Source organism: Argiope bruennichi, chromosome 2 (genome assembly GCF_947563725.1).
Source record: "Argiope bruennichi chromosome 2, qqArgBrue1.1, whole genome shotgun sequence".
Taxonomy (NCBI): Eukaryota; Metazoa; Arthropoda; class Arachnida; order Araneae; family Araneidae; genus Argiope; species Argiope bruennichi.
The window spans coordinates 131,249,440-131,270,288 of record NC_079152.1 but is presented as its reverse complement, the minus strand read 5'-3'; the positions used below and the strand labels follow the sequence as shown (position 1 = coordinate 131,270,288).

At 29.1% G+C, this 20,849-nt stretch overlaps 1 protein-coding gene across 3 annotated transcripts in view; it reads left to right on the top strand.

The window, feature by feature from the left end:
• The window catches only part of LOC129962009 (chromatin assembly factor 1 subunit A-A-like), a 35,379-nt gene extending 26,655 nt beyond the window's left edge, over positions 1–8,724 (top strand). For all 3 annotated transcript variants that reach the window (XM_056075674.1, XM_056075675.1, XM_056075673.1), the window contains 2 exons: positions 215–524; positions 6,400–8,724. In XM_056075674.1, coding sequence (XP_055931649.1) covers positions 215–524; positions 6,400–6,836 — 747 coding nt within the window. In that variant the 3' untranslated portion in view covers positions 6,837–8,724. The remainder of the gene's footprint in view (positions 1–214; positions 525–6,399) is intronic.
• Positions 8,725–20,849: the final 12,125 nt, after the last annotated feature.

The following is a 20,849-nucleotide window of genomic DNA, read 5'->3' as shown; positions in this document are numbered from 1 at the left end:
CTGCATTACGATTTTTTTGTGTAAAGCCACTAACTTTTCAATAATCAACATATGCAATAACATATTGCCATAGATAAGGATTTTTTATCATACTTTTTCCTGTGCACCATATAAAGGTTTATCCTTATACAATTATTTTCCTTTTTCGTATCTCTTAATAATTTTTTGTGTGCTTGTTTCGTAATGTTAGAGTTTTTACCAAATTGTTTTCTAGGAGGTTGTGAATGATCCTGAGAAGCAGCAAGCTATGCTGAAACAGAAACAACAAGAATTTGAATCAGAAAGGAAGAAGAAAACCACCGAGTTAAAGCCCATTATATTAGGTTGTTTTTTTGAAAATGTTCCTGAGTTACAAGATAATGGTCTTCGATCCTTCTTCCTTACATATAGTGCAGAGATTTTATCTGAAACTCCAATACCAACTCGTTTTACTGTAAAGAAGCTGCAAGCTGAGTCTGCACCATCTTCAACTGCAAATAGTCCAATAGCTGGGAATTTGAAAAAGAATTCTGTTCCAGAAGAAGGTAAAATATTATTTAAATTAGCTATTGTTTTTGTTGATTTATAAAAGGACATTAATTCAACAAAACGTTGAAATATAAAAATTTTGCATTTTTCTGATCTTTTGAACAACTAGATCTATTGTACAGGTATAATTTTTCTCTCTGCAGATGTTACTGCTACAGTTGCTTTTTAATGAAATAACATTGATTTCTTCTCCCTTTAAATTTAATTATCTGGCAGATATTTTTACTTCCTTTCCCTATTTACTCAAACCATAGGATCAGGGGGATTTTAATTAAAGTGATGCTCTATTCAGACTTATTTAAAAACTGTTGTGGTTGATATATATTATTGAAATTTTGTATGTATATATTACTTGGACCATGGAGAAAAGTAATTTGCAATAACAATCAATAGTTCAAATTTCGATCATCAGATACAAAAAGTGACACGTAAAGGGAAAAAAAAGAATGCAAATTTGAAATGCATAATTTTATTTAATCACATCATTTGTTCAATCTGCATTTCATTTGCAACAATCATATGTTTAGCAGTAGCTTGTGGATTTTTTTAGGTATTGCAGCAATATGTCATGTTATTCTTGCTTTAAATTCATACAAAGACTGCTTTCACCGTGGACACTATCTTTCTGGAATTCCCAGGACTAGAAATCCTAGGGATTCAAGTCTGAAGAATCTGGGGAATGAGGAGGCCAAGCATTCGAATATGTCTTGAAAATTGCTTGATTATTTCCAAAGTAGGCACAAAGCAGTTCGTTCACTTGTTGGGCAATATGAGGTATTGTACCATCATGCAAGATGATGATAGTCCTGAATATTCACATTCTCTAAGATAGAAGTAACATGTTACTTTAGAAGTTCACAGTAATGGGCACCCACGAAAAAACTTTTATACTCTGGAGGAGTGTTTTCCTCAAAAAATAAATAAATAAATAAATAAATCAAGAATAAAATCAGAACCATACCGTAAATGTAATTAGAAAGAAGAGGCTGTTCATTAGGATGTGCAGTATCTCGTATGTGATAATTCTGAATGTTAGACTGCTCCATCTAGGGTGAAATCTGTCCCATCTGATGACAAAATGTTCCAAGGTCATACATTGGCTATTCTGGTCAGACGCTTATAAGTGAAAGCAGTATGTTGTAGTTAATTTTGAGGATGCAGCATTTGCACCACTTAGATCTTGTGTGGATATTCCTTTAAAATGCACCTCAGAACCTTTCATACCACAGAGCAAGAGACGAATCACAAGAGAACGCTCGAGCACTTGTCTTAGAATATTAAGGCTTCTTCAGCAGTAGTGATTTCTTCTGTACTTTCGTTGGAAATCTGTTTCTGTTTTCTTCCTGGAAACACACCCAACTCCTCAGTCTCTTCAAATTTTACAATCATGTTTTTCAATCTACTGTTTGCCATATTTACTTGTTTTCACAAGATTTTGAAGCGTCCATAATCTCACAGTGCAGCTAAACCATCACGACAGCTCTAATGAAGACCAGTAAAGCTCAACTTTTATTCTCTAAAGGCATGGTAAAGAATGATTTTATAGCTCTAACTGCAGGCATTTTAAAAAATTCATAATTTGGATGACAATTTTTCTACATTGTATGAAAACCACCATCTAGTGGTCAAGATCAATTTTTTTCCCCTTCAGTTTTCTGTTTCTTATGCTCAATATAATGGATAAAAAAAGTTTCAATAAAGTATGCAAATTAGAAATTGCTCTACATAGGCCTGAGTAGTGTCACTTAATTGTAACCACACCACCCTGCACTAATGGTAGATTGATTACTTATGGCTGAGAGGAGGGGTTAGTAGCTGCTTAGATAGCTGAAGCCAATCATAGATTTTATCACCTAATTATTTTTTTTAAAAAAAGAAAAGATAAAGGTACTTATTTGTATTTTTGCTTACATTTTTTTAAGGGTGTTTGAGACTTCTTTGAGCTTATATTCTAAAATTCAATTGGTGAGAGAAATGATATTTGATGATAGGTCTAAAGTTTTTTCTGTTGTTTTCTTATAAATGGAAGATGCAAGTTAAATTAAAAAAAAAATTAAAGTGATGCTGTGCAAATAAGAAATTAATATTTAGATGTTTTGCTAGTTTTAACATTATTTGCTTTTGTTGGAAAGAAATGTATAAAAAAATATGAATGTTTTAAACTTGTAATATTCTGTAAATTAGAAAATGTAAAATAGTTCAAATTTTTGAAATACAGTGTTTGTCGCTTAGTGGAATTTCAATTAATATTGTCACGTAGGTTCTTTAGTGTGGAACTCAACTCAATGACACACACAAGAAGTAGAACTAAACCAATTTATTAACTCAACTGTGAACTGAGAACACAATGATTGACAGATCTTCTGCTTTTATACTAGCAGGGAAAATTCCAGAATACTTTTCTGGGCACAGTAAGAAAAGTCCAGAACACTTGTCTGGTAAACTAAAGAAATGTACAGAATCTTCTGGAACATGAAATAAATGAAAACATAAAATCAAGGAATTAAATATTTACACAGACTGAATCGCATTGTCTTTAGCGGGATTCGAATTTGCGATCTCTTGATTAAGAGAGCAGTGCTATGACCGTTCGGTCATGGGGTATCGAGTAAATCTTTTCAATGCGGCAATATTATCACTCTTTTTATATTATAAATATCCTCTGCTTCCATACAGATGTCTTGAAATATGTACAAAAATGTTCATTTAGTTCAGTCATTATATTGTTTATTGTTATGAGATTGATCAATTAGAAAACTGACCAATTCTTAATTCTCATTTGGTGATACAGAATGACGCTCCTGGAATTTCTTGATCCACTTTGTAAGATCACATTTTGAATGGAGCTTGCATTTTTTTTGTCCAATCAAAATGGTTTTAATTGGTTTAAACAGATTGCTACACTGTTGCCTGCAATTAAATTATTTAAGCAAAATGGATAAAAGGAACTGATTTGAATGTTAAAAGATAAGTTTAAATTCCAAACAAATAAAGTATAAACATTTACTTAAAAAGAACCAATTCATCATCAAAGCTCCAGTGGAATTGTAAATTTCCCAGCTTCTTTATAGAATTTTGAAAAATTGTAAACTTTTTGTAAGCAGACCAAGCTACAAGCTTTGATGATGATGATGCAAACTCTTTTGTGGAACAAAACCCTCCACCAAATTCTAGAAGGAGTAAATTTGAAACCTAGCCAGTAGCATCTTTCAACAAATAAAATAAAATTTAAAAAATGAGAGCACAGATAATATATAAATAATATGTTGAAGAATAATTGTCAATAAGCGACAGTTAATAGTTTTTTAAAAATTATTATTTTAGAAGTAAATTATAGATCTTTAAGATACTTTTTTGCTTGATGTGATAAAAATGTAATTCATTTTATGGGATTTAGTTATTATTATCTATTGGTTAATATTATCCAATGTAAGCTCATTAAGCAGCAGTTACTATAGTATTATAAATGCTGAATGATAGTAAAATATTTTAAAAGCTTCAGACTTTTCCATTTTCTAGAAATTTCAGAAGTGCAAATGATTGCATTTTAGAAGTATTGATGTAGTTAAAGCTGTATCTCGTTTTGTTTTAATTACTTCCGACATTCTTTAAAGATTTCTTTAATATCTAACTAGAAATTTGTAATATTTTTTCTCTTATGATTAATGTACAATTAAATTTAAGGATAAGTTATTTAATTTAGGATAAGTTATGGCAACTGGGAACAGGATTTTAAGATTTTGTAATTCTTTTGGGTTTGAAATGATTACTTGATATATAAAATAGGTCTATAATTTGCAAGAGGCTTAATTGTGCTCTGTTGGGGCCATTAAAGAATGCAATGCCCTCCCAACTTAATTTATTAAATAATCAGTCATAGTTACAGCCATGGTAATAATTATTTTGGTATAACCCTAATTATTCCAGAGAGTCATGTAATTGTGAACACCTGTTTTGTCTTCTGATCAGAATAACAAATTATTTCTGATGAGAATATATTTGAAAAAACAAGGAACTACCGCTTAATGCTTCAGAATTTATTTTATCATCTATTTTCAGCTTCACCAAAATACTATTTGATATACTACCAATACTACCAAAATACTACTACAAAATTTTTACTGTTTTTCATTTTTTTTCTTTTTTTTCTTTTTGGAATATCACTTTAAAACTATCATAACAATCTGATATCTTCAATTGAATAAATTTATTATCATTCTATCATCAATTTAGTCAGGGGATGAACCTTTAAAGAAACAGAAATTACTGAATTTCATGAGATATGAAATATCTAAGACATAGGATAACATTTGAAATGAGTAAGGACTAATAGTTCAATTTAATAACAGAAAAGTACAAATGTCACTTCAAATAGAATGTTGGATCCCCTGGTCAATTCTTTTTCCTCTGATATTTATGCTACCTGAATAAATTTACTTAAGTGAAATGATCTGAAACATTAAATTTTATCAGATTCTTTGAATTCACAAATTATTATTTATCATTAATAAATTTGATTTTGTCAGATTGGTGTTCTTCAAAACTTTTACTATCTTTTGACCACAGTTTATTCCATCAATTCCACAAAACTTGCAACTAACAGTTCTGTGTTTAGGTGCTTTCAACAAAAATTATCAAAATATACTTGTTGAGAAATCAACTATAGATGGGGTTATAATTTTGAGAACTTTATAAATTACTTCTTCCATTTTCCTATTCCCTCCCTCTTAATATGAGGGAAAATAATCAAAATCACCATCTTTGTATTTCTTCTTTAACATCAGCCATTCTTCCTAAATGTCAGTTTTCTTCTGTAAGTGACATAATCCAATCATTACTGATAACAAATCTTCATTTTGAAAGGTGATATGCATGTAGGTCACATGATAGATGTTTAAAAAAAAGTCATTTGTTAATTTCATTTAAAATAATGAATGCTGTTTGTGGGATTGGATGCTATTATATTCCTAGATTTAATATCTCTTTCAGTTATACAATAAATTACTGCAAATGTATGAAAAATACAAGTTTTTATTGTGAAAGTTTGCTTCAAATTACCCTACGATGAAAATTGTCAGGAATAGTTCAGAAAATTATCCTATTTCTCTGTAAAATGTAGAAAATTAAATTTTGCTTCTAACATTTATATTCTATACATTTAAGTAATACCTGACTTTGCAACTTATCTTGCAAACAACCATTCTAGAAAATGAATAATGATAGTTGGGAAAGTTTGGTTTCATTTTCTTCAAGTATAGTTGCTATGAAAGTAAACTAACTTTAGAAAATGCTGAATAAGGCAGTAAAATGTTGTTTAATTTCCTCTAGAATGCCTTAACGAAGGCACTTATTTTCTAGCTCTCCAAGGCTTCTCTGGTGTTAGGCTGTAATTGCCACTTTAAATTACTCATTGTTCCCCATTACCTTCTTGACCCAACATGCTTGTAATTTTTCGTCATTGTTCTGAAGCAGTGCTTCTCTGAACTAGTTACAACTAGTTAATATTGTGCATTCTCATGTATGATGAGGAAAGGGGATTGAATATTCCACACAATTTTTGTTCTAGGAGAAAAAACAAATAAACAGCTTTTAATTAGCAATAAACAGAAGAAAAAAAAGTTGTTTAAGAATTGCCTTTTTTATGAAATTTTTTAAAGAAAAAAGAATATTTGAATTATTGTTATGAATGTCAACAAATCCAATGTTCCTGTTATTAATTCTTTTGTGATCCCAAAATTTTTGTATGCAGTCCTATTTGGAATTCAGATTCACGATGTAAGAAACCCTGTTTCAAAGAATTTTTGAAATTAACATTTTGATTTCTTGCAATTTTTTTCTTTATCATTATTTAAATTATTAATTTTTTTCCAGCTATGCCACATTTAATCCGCCTTCTTCATGGCAATGTGAATAGCCGTGAAACTTTAATAAAAGAATTTCAATCTTTCTGGCAAACTGCTTCAAATTCAGAGAACACCTCACCAGTTAAAGTTGAATTAGTAAATGAATCTGCTGGAAGAAAGACACCTACTCCTGAAATGACTCCTGAACCTCCTACTTCAGATAAAAACATTTCAAAACGTCAATTAAATATGACAATTAAGAAAATCTCTACCTATGGTAAGTGTCCCAATCCAGCCCAAAAGAAGCATTGTTGGTGGGTGCAAGATGAAGTTCGTGAAAAATATGGACTGCTAGATATTCCAATTCCTAATGAATGGGTTATGAGTTCTACTTCTGCAAATGAGAGTGAGTCGTCATCAAATGTGAAAAATGTTACTTCAATAAAAGAGTTCTTAATACCATAACTTAAATTAGCATATTATTTATATCTTACATTTATATATCTATGATTGGCTCACTTAATTCTTACAATGCTCATGGAATTATATTTCCATTTTATGTACTTTATTCAAGGTAATTTAATTTCATCTTGTACTCATTACTTTGTATGTAATGGTTCATTTTCACCTGGTTACTTTGCTGAAAGTAATTTAACTTTTTTCTTAGGTGTATTGTATTAGATTTAGTTAATTTTATCTTCTGCAAAGTATATAAGAAAAATGCTTTCTACCATATGAAATTTCAAAAGAAAATCTGATGCACTATCCAATGACTCAATCATAAAAATGTAAATTGAATTTTTTCATAGTACTAAGTTATTCTCTAAGTGAAAGTTCTCTGGGAAAAGATTTAAAAAAAAATCTAATTTATTCTCTGAGAAAAGATTAAAAGGGGATTTTTTTCCCCTTTCATTGAGGCAGAATTTAAACTTTCCATTATCATGATTTCTAAATATTCTTGCATTTTAAGTATAACTAAATTAATATACTTTTTAAATTTTATTATTTGATCATAATGCATGTATTTAATATGCACAAATGAAATCATAACAGAAAATTGCAATACTAGTCTATTTTAATATTTGAGAATATGACCGAGATTTTGAGCTTAAATATTCCTCAAAATACAAGTTGGATGGTAACAGTATTTAACAAAGTATAAAAAGTTTAACTCAAAAACACTATTCATGAAAAAATTCTGTGATTTTTAAAATTATTATTTAATGCAATTTATTTTTTAATAAAAAAAAGACATTTTATGAAATACATTTTATAATGATTATGAATGTGTGTTATTGAATTAGATTTATATCCTCAAAGTATTTTTTGAACATTAGATTCAGTAGTTTTAGGCAATAAAAGAAGTAGCATTAATTTTTTTTTATAAATAAGTAAATAAATAAAGAATTTATTAGGGAGGGGGAGAAAAAAAATATTTCTTTCAGCTACAGAATGATGCATTTCATCTTGTGCAGTAATAACATTTTTTTGGCTTTACTTCATAAAATTTTTTATTAGTTAAAAATATCTAAGAAGTTATCAAAATTTAATATATATCTAACCACTTAACTGTACATGATTTGAGTTACTTTAAAATTAAGTTTATATTATAAGCTATACTATAGATACCATTGTAAGGATTAACTTATTTTTGAAATTTTTTCTTTTTTAATGTGTTAGCATATAAGTATGGTAAATTTTGTGTCTGTAAGTCTTGAATTCATTTAATTTTTTTTAATATTAATCAAATTTAATATATTTTAAAATCGTAAAATCAAACTGAAAGCGGATTCTTTACATTTTGTTTGTTTTGAATATAAAAAATACATTTTATTTAATTATACTGTAATCCGTTTTATTTGTGTTTTAAATACCTAAATAATTGTTCAATTATTAATATTGAAAAATCTCTTTTAATATATTTTTGTATTATCTACATTTAAATCAAGGACCCAAAAATGTTAGTTCTGTAGCAAGGAAATTTAAATTCATTCACATGTTTCTGATTTAAAGGGGCTGGATTTTTTCAGGTAGAGAAATTTTACATTTAATACTTGTTCAATGCTTGTATTTTTAAGTCATTTGTCATTTTATATCACTTTTTAACATCCTTTTTGGAACATTTTTTAAAGTTGTATATGTAAGTTTAATTCCGATGTAGATTTCTTGTAGTTGTTGACTGTCTAAAGTGTATATTTAGTTTGATGGAATTCATAATACATGTGAAACAAGCTTATAGGTCTTTAAATAATTTATCATTGCTCTGTAAAGCATGAAATTATCAATGTGTATAATTTTGATTCTACGTGCCTTTGTTTGTCAGGTGCAGTGAATAAAATTTTAATTTTCTGGATATGTGTGTTTTTATTCTTTTATATATATGATGTAGAAAAAAAATTGAAAAATATAATATTATAACATCATTTCTTTTGCATAAAATAAGTGACATGAAAATAAATGTTTGCATAAAGCTTTTAATCATTCTCAATCAAGCCACCAAATAAAATTAGTTATTAAAAAAGTAGTATTATTCAAAACCAAATGCAAGAATTTTAACTCAGAATCATTTTTTTTTCGTTGATTCATTCTTTTAATTTTAGTGCTTAATAATGATGATTTCATTTTTAATTTGATCAGTGTGCAAGTTAATAGATTTAATTTGTATGATTTTAATAATATTTTCACAAGCATAATTAAGAAGAGACAGTTTAAAATTTTACTTACATATACAAATTAGCTCCTCACTATTTGAAATGTTATATTATATATATATTTATTTATTATTTTTTTCATGCCAAATAATTTTAAAAAAATAGTCCCCTTCCCCAAATAAATGACCATATATTTCATGAAATATTTTTCTTCAAATTTAATCTATGTTGCACCTGACATAAAGTTATTTGATTTTAAGAGTACTTTTTTCTGTTATGATGACTTAAGAAATTACTAATTTTGAATGTTACCATAAAAAAAAGATTGTGTGACATCAAATGATAGAAAATTCAGATTACTGAAAAATAATATAAGTAATTAAAGAGAAAGGAAACTTTATCTCCTAATAATAGTCAAATAATAAGTATTTAAAAAGATGATCATAAAAATTATAAGGAGTCCATAGATATAATTCGGCCCTCCTTTAAATATAAAATTAATATATGTGCAAATTCTGTAAGATTGATGCCATAATCATAAGTCTGATAAGATTGATTCCAGTTTTAATTTCTTAAAATTTTGAAGATAGATAGATTTTTTAGATATTATATTTCAAAGCTATGTAAAAAACACAGCAAAATCAATTAAAAATGATTGAAGATTATATTTTAAGAAATCCATATTTTGCATGATGCCATCATATCCTGTAAATACAAAATGTCCTCTCAATACTAATTAAACCAGTAGGAGTAGTTTCTCCAAAATTTTCTTGCACTCTCCAACAATTTTTTTATCCTCTTCTCCTCACATAAAATTGTTGGCATTGAATGAAGCTACAGAATCCTTGACTTTCTTCTATTTCGCTGACACAAATCTCGATAAGCAAATTTTATTGGTGACAACATACAGGATACACATAAAAAAACATAATTAGCAAGGATATTCCTTTGGGCGTCTCTTCTATGATTTTTGGCGATTTTATCGCAGGCAAAATGGGAAAGTACCATGCTTTGTATGGCATTGGTGAACAATAGTTACAAAATATAGATGGTTGGCACGAATTTGGCATTTTTATTGAATCTATCGCGAGAATATATAGTTTGACTGTCTTTTTGCGGATCGATTGATACCAAAATTTCTTATGGAACTACAATTGAAGATTCAGATTTCATTAAGACATTATGAAAATATATGAGATTGAATTATTGCATTTTTATGCATGTGAAAGTATAGACCAGCAGATGGTCAGCTGTCTGACAGATTGGTTCAAAATTAGATGAAAATCTATATTTTAAATGCTAACCAATTTTATCTATGCTATTTTTGATCTGTGTACTATTTTTTTTATCTATCTAACTCTTTTTTTTTTAGTAGTATCGAGTTTACTTTTACTCAAACAACCATACAGACATTCTTCCAGTGAATAGATCTTGTTCAAAATTTGATGGAAATCTACAAATTTGGTCAGAAGTCCATATACCAAATTTCAATCATTTGGCTTTGAAACATTTTTGAATTTTCATCTTCACAGACACACAATGCCAAAAATGTGTTTTTTGTTCCGAGAAAGTCTGAAACGTGGAGATTCATGAAAATCTCTAGTTCGAATTTTTGGACGATTACAATCCTTTTTCTATACTTTACTTACGAGTAAGTAATAATGGACAAACTACCTCATTAACTTATCAGCTGATGAAAGACCGAGATAAATAAAAAGAGTTGAAGGGTAAGGGTAACTGTAAACATTGTAATTATAAATATAAATGGTACAGAGCAGATATGTAAACATTTGCAATTCCTTCTAATTTTCATATTCTTTGAATTATTCTATAAACTATACTTTTTGAGAAATATCTTACAGAATTGCTTGAAAAAAAGTATTTGAAATCGAACTATCCTCTCTATGCTAACATGCTCATTGTAATCTGAAGATCAAGCTGCTGGGACATCATAATCAAGCATTAAGGTGAACACAAAAATGACTCCCACTACAATGCTGTCCATACACCCATTCCTACGAAGGAGTTATCCGGTTTTGGTATGGAGGCAGCTCAGCTCCACATCATTTCTGTACCCATTGTGGAAGAGAGAACCTGCTTATTTATACGGTAACTTCTCATGCCCTTATTTGAGGTGTCCCATTAAATAAAGTATATAAATTTACTACCAATTGCACTTACTGATAATACAAAAATACGTGATCTTTGCAGGCAATATACACTGCAGATACACATGCCACACAATTGTTTTGATGAAAGCAGTAACCAAAATTGTGTTTTTGATCGAGTGTATAGAACCATTTTAAGTGAATACATTTGTATATTGGCATGAACGAGAAGCATGCAATATATATTTCTAAATTTTACTTATTAGCTTCTTTACTCTATCTTCGCATTTGTATTGCTTTCTTTTATGATTGTTGTGTTACTCCTGAAATGTGAGTTATTAGCATGAATTTTATTCTTGATAATTAGAAGTAGTCAGAAGAAAAGTTTACAGCCTTTCTCAGTTTATATTTCGTTTTTGACTTTCGAAATCTGATACATTCTGTATTATTATAAAAATCAAGAATATTTTGATGATAGAAAATTTTATGCATGAGTATTATTAAAAAAATTATTAATTTTGTATTTCTTGATATATAATCATGCGACAAATAAATTGTGCCTGCTTTTTTTTATGCATCAGTATAATTTAACCTAAGATACATCTATTACAATGTTAAAAGAATTAACGAATTAACATATTTTTAACTTTATTGGGATTAATGCTTATGTTTTCTTATTATATCAATATTATATATATAAATTTAGTTGTTATTATATAAACTGCATTGATGTATTCTACTATGCTCTATGCATTGAATTGCTCTGTTATTTGGGTGACCCCCCCCCCTTCAGAGCTCGCTTGCTTTAGGTGAGTATTGGTATACAGTAACCGAGGTACCCTGTGATTCGTTTTTCTGCTCAGATATATCTGATTTATTGCAGATATGAGTGTTAGACTTTAGGTTCACTCGATTGCTCTTCTCAGTATTGAGTTTTTTCTCCATTCTACTGAAAGTAATTTGTTTATCTATTTATATAATTTTTTTTCTGTAATAGAATGTTGTCTAGATTTCAGTTTGATTATTATGATTAGTATTCTTTGTTTTAATTTATCAAGCTTTTCTTTATTTATTTACATTTCCTTTCACATTTAGTTTTCTTAATGACTTTGTTTGGAAAACGCAGAGTTTGCTTTAACCTTTTATAATTTCATTTTTTTCTTAGTAATGGTATATTAAAATATAAAGATATTTTATAGATTATTTATTTAAAGAGAGGATTATAACTGATTTTAGAAAAAATATTTATTTAGCTTATTAAACGAAATTAATTTGATTTACTTATTAATTTAGTAAAGTAATTATTGATTAATATATCAAGACATTTCTTTTTAGTTTGATATAAGAATTTGAAACATCTAAGTTTTTCTGCTTCCATGAAACAGTTGATGAGAAATTATACCTATTTTTTTCCCAGCATTTGATGTTAGTCCATTATTTCTAAACATGGTAATTAATTTGATTAAAAAACACATTATGTGGTCAGAGTCTTTTTAATATTTTTTGTAGTTTCTTAATTATTAAGAGATAACAGCTGTAAACAGAAGTGCTACAATAACTTCCATGAAAGTTTAAAAATTGATGAATGGGTTCTCCATGGCCTGAGAAAATGTTAAGAAAAAATTATTGCTATTACAGCATTCTATTTGGCAATCTTGTAAATAGAATATGAGGAATTTCAAAAACTCTGTTTTTGAGTAGGATTGTGAATATTTATTTTAATTTCCCTTTTTTTATTTGATAGAGGATTCACTGGAGTAATTATCTATCAATAAGATTTGTATTTTAGACATCAGTCAATTGACTGTGGATCAGAGATTGTGATATCCTCTGAAACATCTCATTAAAGGGTGAAACTGTGGAAAGAATAACAAGATCTGTAAATAGTAAGAAGTAATTAAGGTTGGCAGTTCACAAGAGTCTGTTAACACCCAAAATAAAGGTGAGTAATGTGATGCACATTTTCTCATATTTATAGATTAAATAGTGTATAATGAAATTGTATCAATTTCTGTTTGGAATTGTGTTTTATTGCACTAAGTATTGATAAATTATGTATAAAGCTAAATTTTTTCAAATTATCACTCAAATATAATCTCTTATGATAAGAAAGAAGAAACATGTATGCATGTCTGTATGTGTATGTTGGCTCTCTACATGACTGGCAGTTAGATTTAGAACCACCTATTTGAACCCAGATTATTTTCAAAGGCTAGAATTACATTTCGAAGCAAATCTTAATTAATTAAAGATTAAGTGGAATTTTGATGTGTTTCCACCATGATTCTCAAAAACATTAAAAGCTCAAAAATTTTCTTTTCAATAATATTGATTTAATTGCACAGTTTGTTATATAATTTAATATTCAGAGATGGCACATTTCTGCAGAAATGCGAATTACAGCATTTTTGGAATTAAACTTTTCATCATTCCTGAAATCGATTAATTAACTTTTATATAATAATTCTACAATATTTTTTAATATCTCAGGCACTTTTGTGTGAATGTATTTATTTTATTATTCAATTAATTATACTTATTTTTATTATATTTATGTTATTTGTATTATTATTATGTTTTGTATTATTATTATGTTTTGTATTATTATTATGTTTTGTATTATTATTATGTTTTGTATTATTATTATGTTTTGTATTATTATTATTATTATGTATTATTATTATTATATTTTTTTTTAGTTCCTTGTTCTTAGCCTATGTCATGTTTGAATTTTAGTTACTACCAGTATAAATATATTTTACAATTATCAATTTTAAATATATTTTACAACAATAAATTTGATTATTGCAATGAAACTCAAATCTTCTTTATTATTACTAAAATATTTCATCTTTAATTTTTCTTCTATTGTTGATGAAGATATGGCTTATTTTTTTAATGTTGAGTAGGTTTCAGTATAAGGTACCCTTTTAATGAAATGTTTAAAATTTTGTTGTGCTGACTATTTAGGATTAAAATGAAGCAAAAGTGAAAAATTGCTTAATTTTAAGCCTTAACTTTATTTTTAAAGTTCATCCATTTTTAAACACTGATGTTCTATTTTATTGAATTATTGTTCTTTCTAATTGAATATATAAAAATATGTCTTTACTAATTTCATTAGAAAATTGCTGTTTTATTTTTTTTGTTGAATCAAAGAAATTTTTTTGTGAATGAAACTCTGAAATGTTACTGAAAATATGAAACATAAAGCTGTCTCTCTTTTTTTTTTGTCATGTTTCGATTCAAGGAGAAAGTTATCTAATTAGTTGCATCAATTCCTATTTCTATTTAATCTCAAAATTTAGATGAGATGATAGGCAATAAAAAATCCCATCGCACAATGAAAAAAAAAAAAAAAAAAAAAAAAAAGAGTATTTTTTCTTTTTCGAGGGCTATAAGAAAATCGCCTAACTATTGGCGTAATGTTTAATTAATTGTGGTAAACCTAACACGATTCATTACTACACTTTTGACGCAAGGTTGTGTAGAAAGAAAAAAGAACTTAAGCGAATTTGTTGAAATTTTGAAGATTTGGCGAAAATAATTTAACCATCGCCAACGGCCCTCGGAAACGGAAAAGTACCAAAAAATGTGTAAGAACAAAAATATTTCATTGAAATTTTTAACCACTATTAATCCCGATGAAACTGTCGATCGCTAAAGGCGACTATTAGAATAATATTTAAAAAAATTTAATTATGTATCCATAGATTTTGTTGTACTGTTAGCATAAATTATCTGCCACTTTTGTCTCTTTTTCTTTTTGGACTTGTTGATGAACACAGGCATTTTTGCTGAATTTGCGTTTTGACTATTCCTTGAAAGTCTATGGTTTTTTTGTAAGGAAGCTAGCTTTTTCATTTTTCTAGTATGTGCATAGAACTTGTGCAATTTAAATATAACAATGTTTGGTATTCATTGAGATCACTTTTGAACTATTTAATTTTCTTATTAGATATTCTCATCGATTATTAGATACTCTCATTAAATTGCCTTGTCAAAAAATTTTTTTGTGTCCCTTAGAATTTTTCTAATTCATTCTAATTATTGTGTTACATCTGATTTAGAACTCAGTTAAATAAATAAATAAATAAAAAAAAATATCGAATCATGATTATAGTTAAAAAAAAATCCACCAAAACATTCATATTTAATATGTTTGTTACAGCATTCGTCTCTGATATTACATTCCAAATCCCCCATTCTTCCCCTTAAATTCATAAGCTCGAAAGTAAACAGGCAGGAATATATACTCAAATTAATACTTTATGTATATCTTTTATTTTTGTTACTAGTGAAAATGAATGCATGTGACTGTTCTACTTGCTCTCTCCAGGATAGACTCTTTGAGTCTGGAGGTGCCTAATTCTATACAAACATACTGTTACAGAAAAATCAAAATCTGTCCGTGTGTCCCTATGGTTAAAAGTCCAACAGGTTCAATAAAGTAATAGTGGTGATTTATTCTATCTGAAAACACGAAAAAAAAATAACTAAACATAAAGCCGAAGTGTACACAAGTATCTGTGAAGTGTGTATAAGTACTTGCAGTAAAAAGCATACACAAGCAGCAGATAGTTATGAAACTATTACAACGGCTCAGAGTTCAGGGAGAATTCAACTATTCTCTTTCGACTCGATTACTTCTGCCGACTACTCCTTTAACTAACTGAACTCACTTTAGTTCTATCTCTCAGATCTTTGAAACTTTTATTTCATTCAGGTTTCTAGAAGCATATCGTATCTTTGCTCCTAATCAAGATATCATCGAAATAATCGAATATTCTAGATCCTTCATTTTTGTCACCAGGATCGTGAGTCATTAACCTTATATCCATTCAGCATCCGTTAGAGCTTTTGTCCTTACCATGAAAGTAACTACGCTGGGAAGTAGTATTACAAATTCGTAACAATATTTTCAAAAATGGAAATGTGCACTACTGAGCTATTATTTTGAAATCTTATTAAAAATTTTAATTAATTAAAAATTTAGCAAAAAATTCCGCATTTCTGGAAGTGGTATCGCACATAAGCTATTTTTACAATGTTTTGAAATTCAAAAATTTATATTTTCAATGCCCAATTTTGTGGTCATACAATTCCCGCTTAAATTTTAGTAGTTTTAAAAGTTTATTTCAATGAATAATTTGCTATAATATTTTGCATTGTTGCAATGAAAATAGTTTAAAAGCACATGTTTTTTCCTCCTTTGATATGGTTTGTCAATCACATAAATAATATTAAGTTTCATACTTTAAACCGAAATAGTAATAGAAAATATGAATGCCATGTGAGATCATAGATGGAGGGGAATCCTTCTGTATAGCAGAAATATTCATACTTTAATTTTAAACGATGAAAGGAAAGAAGTAAGAAACAAACAAGCCATGGACATGTGTGTGGAATTTTCAATTTTATAAAAAGCATTTTTGTGCATGGAAATATAGTTAAGATTATCGGGTATTTCAAATGGAATTTTTAAAATTATACATAAAAAAATTGTGAAAAATGATGGAATTCATTGAATGATGAATAGAATGTACGAATAAAGAAAGTAAAGCTCGTTTATTTTATTTAAGAGAATTTCATATAATTAATACTAAATCATAGCTTTTTAAACTTTTCCTTTTCATAACTTCTTTTTACTTTTTCTTATACAAAGGACAGAGAAAGCATTGTAAACGCCAAAAAATTCGAACTCGAGATTTTGGCGAATCTTCACGATTTAGAACTCCCACCGTTCAAAAAACACATTTTAGAATTAATATCTCTTTGTACTTCTGTCTGTCTGTGAACATGATAGCTCAAGAACTCTCTGAGTTAAATGAATGAAATTTGGTATATGGTCTTTACACCAAATTTGTAAATTTCTATCAAATTTTGTGCAAAATCCATTCTGAGTAAGTGTATCTGTCCGGCTATTCGAATGTAAGTTAACTACAAAGCGATGGGAGTACTACACGAATTTAATATCGATAGTATAGACACCTATCAAATTTTGAGTCAAGGAATTGACCATCAATCGGTCTGTGGTTACGGAACATGTAAACACGATAATTCGAAAGCGCTGTGGCTTAAATATGTCAAATTTGGTATTTGATTTTGTGACTACAAATGTAGTGCGTAAATTTTTGTTTCAATCGTTTGTGTAAGATTCGTCTAATACACACATTTTACTTTGGCATATTATTTACCGCATGCTAGGAATTAATTGCCAAAACCTAACCAAGGATGACACGATGGATTCTGTAAAAATGCTAAATTCACGTCAATATTTCGTAACTAATTGTTGTTTCTTATGGCACTCGTCATGGGCAAGCCCGCTGTTCGAAGACAGCCAATTTAAGCCTGAGGGGGAGCGCCTCTTGTTTCTATAGTAGCGCCATCTAGGGCAAGAGAACGACTTTGCTACACACATGTCACAACCCTTTTTACGGGGCGGACTTCATTCACTCAACCACAGATCGTAATTTAGACCTGAATCAGAGAAAGATCACCCCTGATCCAGTAACCCCAGTGGTATTACTCTCGACATGGAGACTTTGTGACCACGGCAGATTTAACGCGCGTCAGCCATCAAGCACGCGGGGAATTTTCGGCCGGCGGAGTTCGAACTCGCAACCTAAGGGACGCGAATCCGACGCTCTACCAACCAGGCTATCCCGTAGCTAATGTATGCCAATACCTTGCAAAGCATTCTTTAGGATAGCACTTTTATTAGGGAATATTCGAGAAAATTTTGGAGAGACTACTCGCATTAGTGTTTTTGTCAGATGGTAATTATGATAATTTTCACGATTCTACTAAATTTGTTTGCAACAATCTCAATTTTTATCACTTTTAAACTTGTTATTCTCGTGCTCTTAAAAGACATGCTCAATTTTATTGTTCTTGAAATTCTTACTGTAGATATTCTTGTAATTCTGCACTGGATATTGGAAAATGAAGCTGAGAAAAAGAAAGAAAATACTAGCTTAACGGAAAAATAAAAATAAAATAATAAAAAAAAACAAGAACAAAATAAAAATAACAACAAAAACGCAGTTTTTTTGTAGCAAATTTCCTGTCATCATCAAATATACAATAACTCTATAACATTATGAGCTAAGCGGATGAACCAAATTTGTAGATTTCACGGAAATTTGTAAATTTTTTTTTTATCCAACTTTAAACGAAATGCATTCGTATTTTTTTTACTTTTACTTATATTAACATCCCATTGTAAAACAACACTAGGGCTATTTTGAACCGCGGTTAGATGGCGGGGAAGACACCTGATCTGGCATCCCTCTCTCCAAACTTCCACACCACACCAGCGGGAGGACGTTTGCCCCGAATCTTAGGAATCTGTTTAGGTACAGAACACAACAACAAAATGTAGAGAGTTAGATAAAATTTAGTACACAGATTTAACAACTAAAGTATAGATGCAGGTGTCAAATTTGAAAGAATCCGTCGAGGGTGTCTATGATTCGCGAGCATGTAGATGAATAACTTGAAAGCACAGCAGCTGAGATGCATGAAATTTGACAAACAATCTTGTAATTAAAATTTGATTTGAATTGACCAATGAATATTCTTCCAAAAGTATACTCGGCTTTCTTCACTTTGCTACGAAGCATAAAACGCTCATGTGTGATTTTAAGAAAATGAGAATTTAAGCACTTTTGCTTTTCATGATGATGTTAATGACCCTAATTTTTATCGAGAAGAGGAGTGGATACTCTTATTTGAAAGTATGGGTGAAAGTTTCGCGGAAATCACTCATGCTGGTGGTAAATAACTTTGACTATTGACTTAAAATAATATTATGCTAACTCTTGGATAAAGATAAGTCAACCATCTAACTCTCCGACCCGCCCTAAGGCACACGGATTTAAACCATAAAACTGAATGACCGGACCGCCGCAACAGCAATTAGCGGGAACTGTGGTTGAGTCCTAAGGGCCGTCACCGGCCTCGGTACAACCCTCCCCGAAGGAAGTACGTCCCGTCATCGATGGGAGGAGCCAGATCCCCCACCTATTAGTGTACCCTCCAGGGTGGCGAGATCCAACCACCATGCCGGAAGCATCTCATCCTCATTTCGAGGTGCCCCCCCTCCACCCGAGGGACCAAGGATAAAGATAAATGAACAGTTGCGTTATAATTTAACATTTACAATCGTCTGCTGCTGGAGTAATCGGAGTTTTTTTTTAATGTTTACTAATATCTACAAAATTGCTGATCGAAAATTGGAGTTAATATTTAATGCTTCTTAAAAGGAAAAAAATATATATTAATACAATTAATGAATCAGAAATATTATTTTATTGTAGATATTGTGAATTAATATCTTTAAAAGAGTATTGGAATTAACTATTATTCACTCTTTAAAGGATGTATTTACGAAAATGAGTACTCACAATGCCTTGGAACTTTTAAATAATTTATTAATTCTTATTTGGATCCTTGTCATGTTCAAGATTGGAAAAATGTGTGACCTAGTTAAATGAATAAGGAATATTTCCTTCTTTTTCTAATGTGAATCTCCGAAGAAAATCTTTGAACTCATCAAGAAAACAATTAATTAAAAATTAATAGAAAATGTATTTTAGCTATTTTTGTATAAATTAAGAACAAGTACCAATTTTTACTTAACATCAGCAGGAATATCACCCCTCCCCCCGTAAATTTCTCTTATACTCTCTAATAAATATACACATGTATTATCATTAAGAGCGTTCGATTGTTGTACAATAGTTACCGAAAGAGCTTATTTTTATTAGAGTGTGATCTTGGCGATTAATCGCTGAGATGTGGCCAATACAAAGCCAACAGAAAATCAAATATCCATTTTGGGCGTCTTTTTCTCAACCGACTGAAACCAAAATTTGAACGCAGAATTACAATTGTAGTAACAAAATTACATATTAAATTTCATAAATCTAAGTCATTGTGTTTTTAAATCATCGCTTTTTTTTATGCTTATGAAATCTCAGACTGACAGATTGTGAACTCTTAGACAGATTTGGCTTTAAATATGATACAAATCTATAGTTTAAATGTTAAATCTTGCACTAAATTTTATCTATCTAGCTCTCTTCATTTTCTAATTTTTGTGTCAATTCATATTCGGACAACTGAACGGAATTGATTTCGTTCAAAATTTGATAGAAATCCGCAAATTTGGTATAAAGACCATATATTGTTTAGCTCAAAGCGTTTTGAACTACTTTGTTCACAGACAGACGGACAAACATAATTCCAAAAATGTTTTATTTATTTCAGGAAGATTGCACCAATTCTTACTCATTTTAACGTTTAAAATTGACGTGTAATTCAGTGGTTTAACTAGCAACATTCACTTATATAGACACACATTTTTATTACTCATTATTTATTATTTTTAAATAAATAGAAATTATTGAATTTTTTATTATTTATTATTAATTTTTGTTTTTATTTTTTACTCAAGCAAGATAGAGTGCATTAACTATTTTATTTTAATAAATAACATTAATTTCTGCTATTTGATATATTTTATCAAATAAAAATGATGCTTGTTAAAGAATAATTGTTATGTAATATTTTACAGATTGGCGGAAAGTAAAAATACCATTTGATGGTTCTCAAGTTCATGATACTTAGAAATTTTTGTAACTAGGTAATATGTGTAATATATAAGGTACTTTGTTCTGTGACAATTTCCTCTTTGTTAAAATGAAATTCAACAC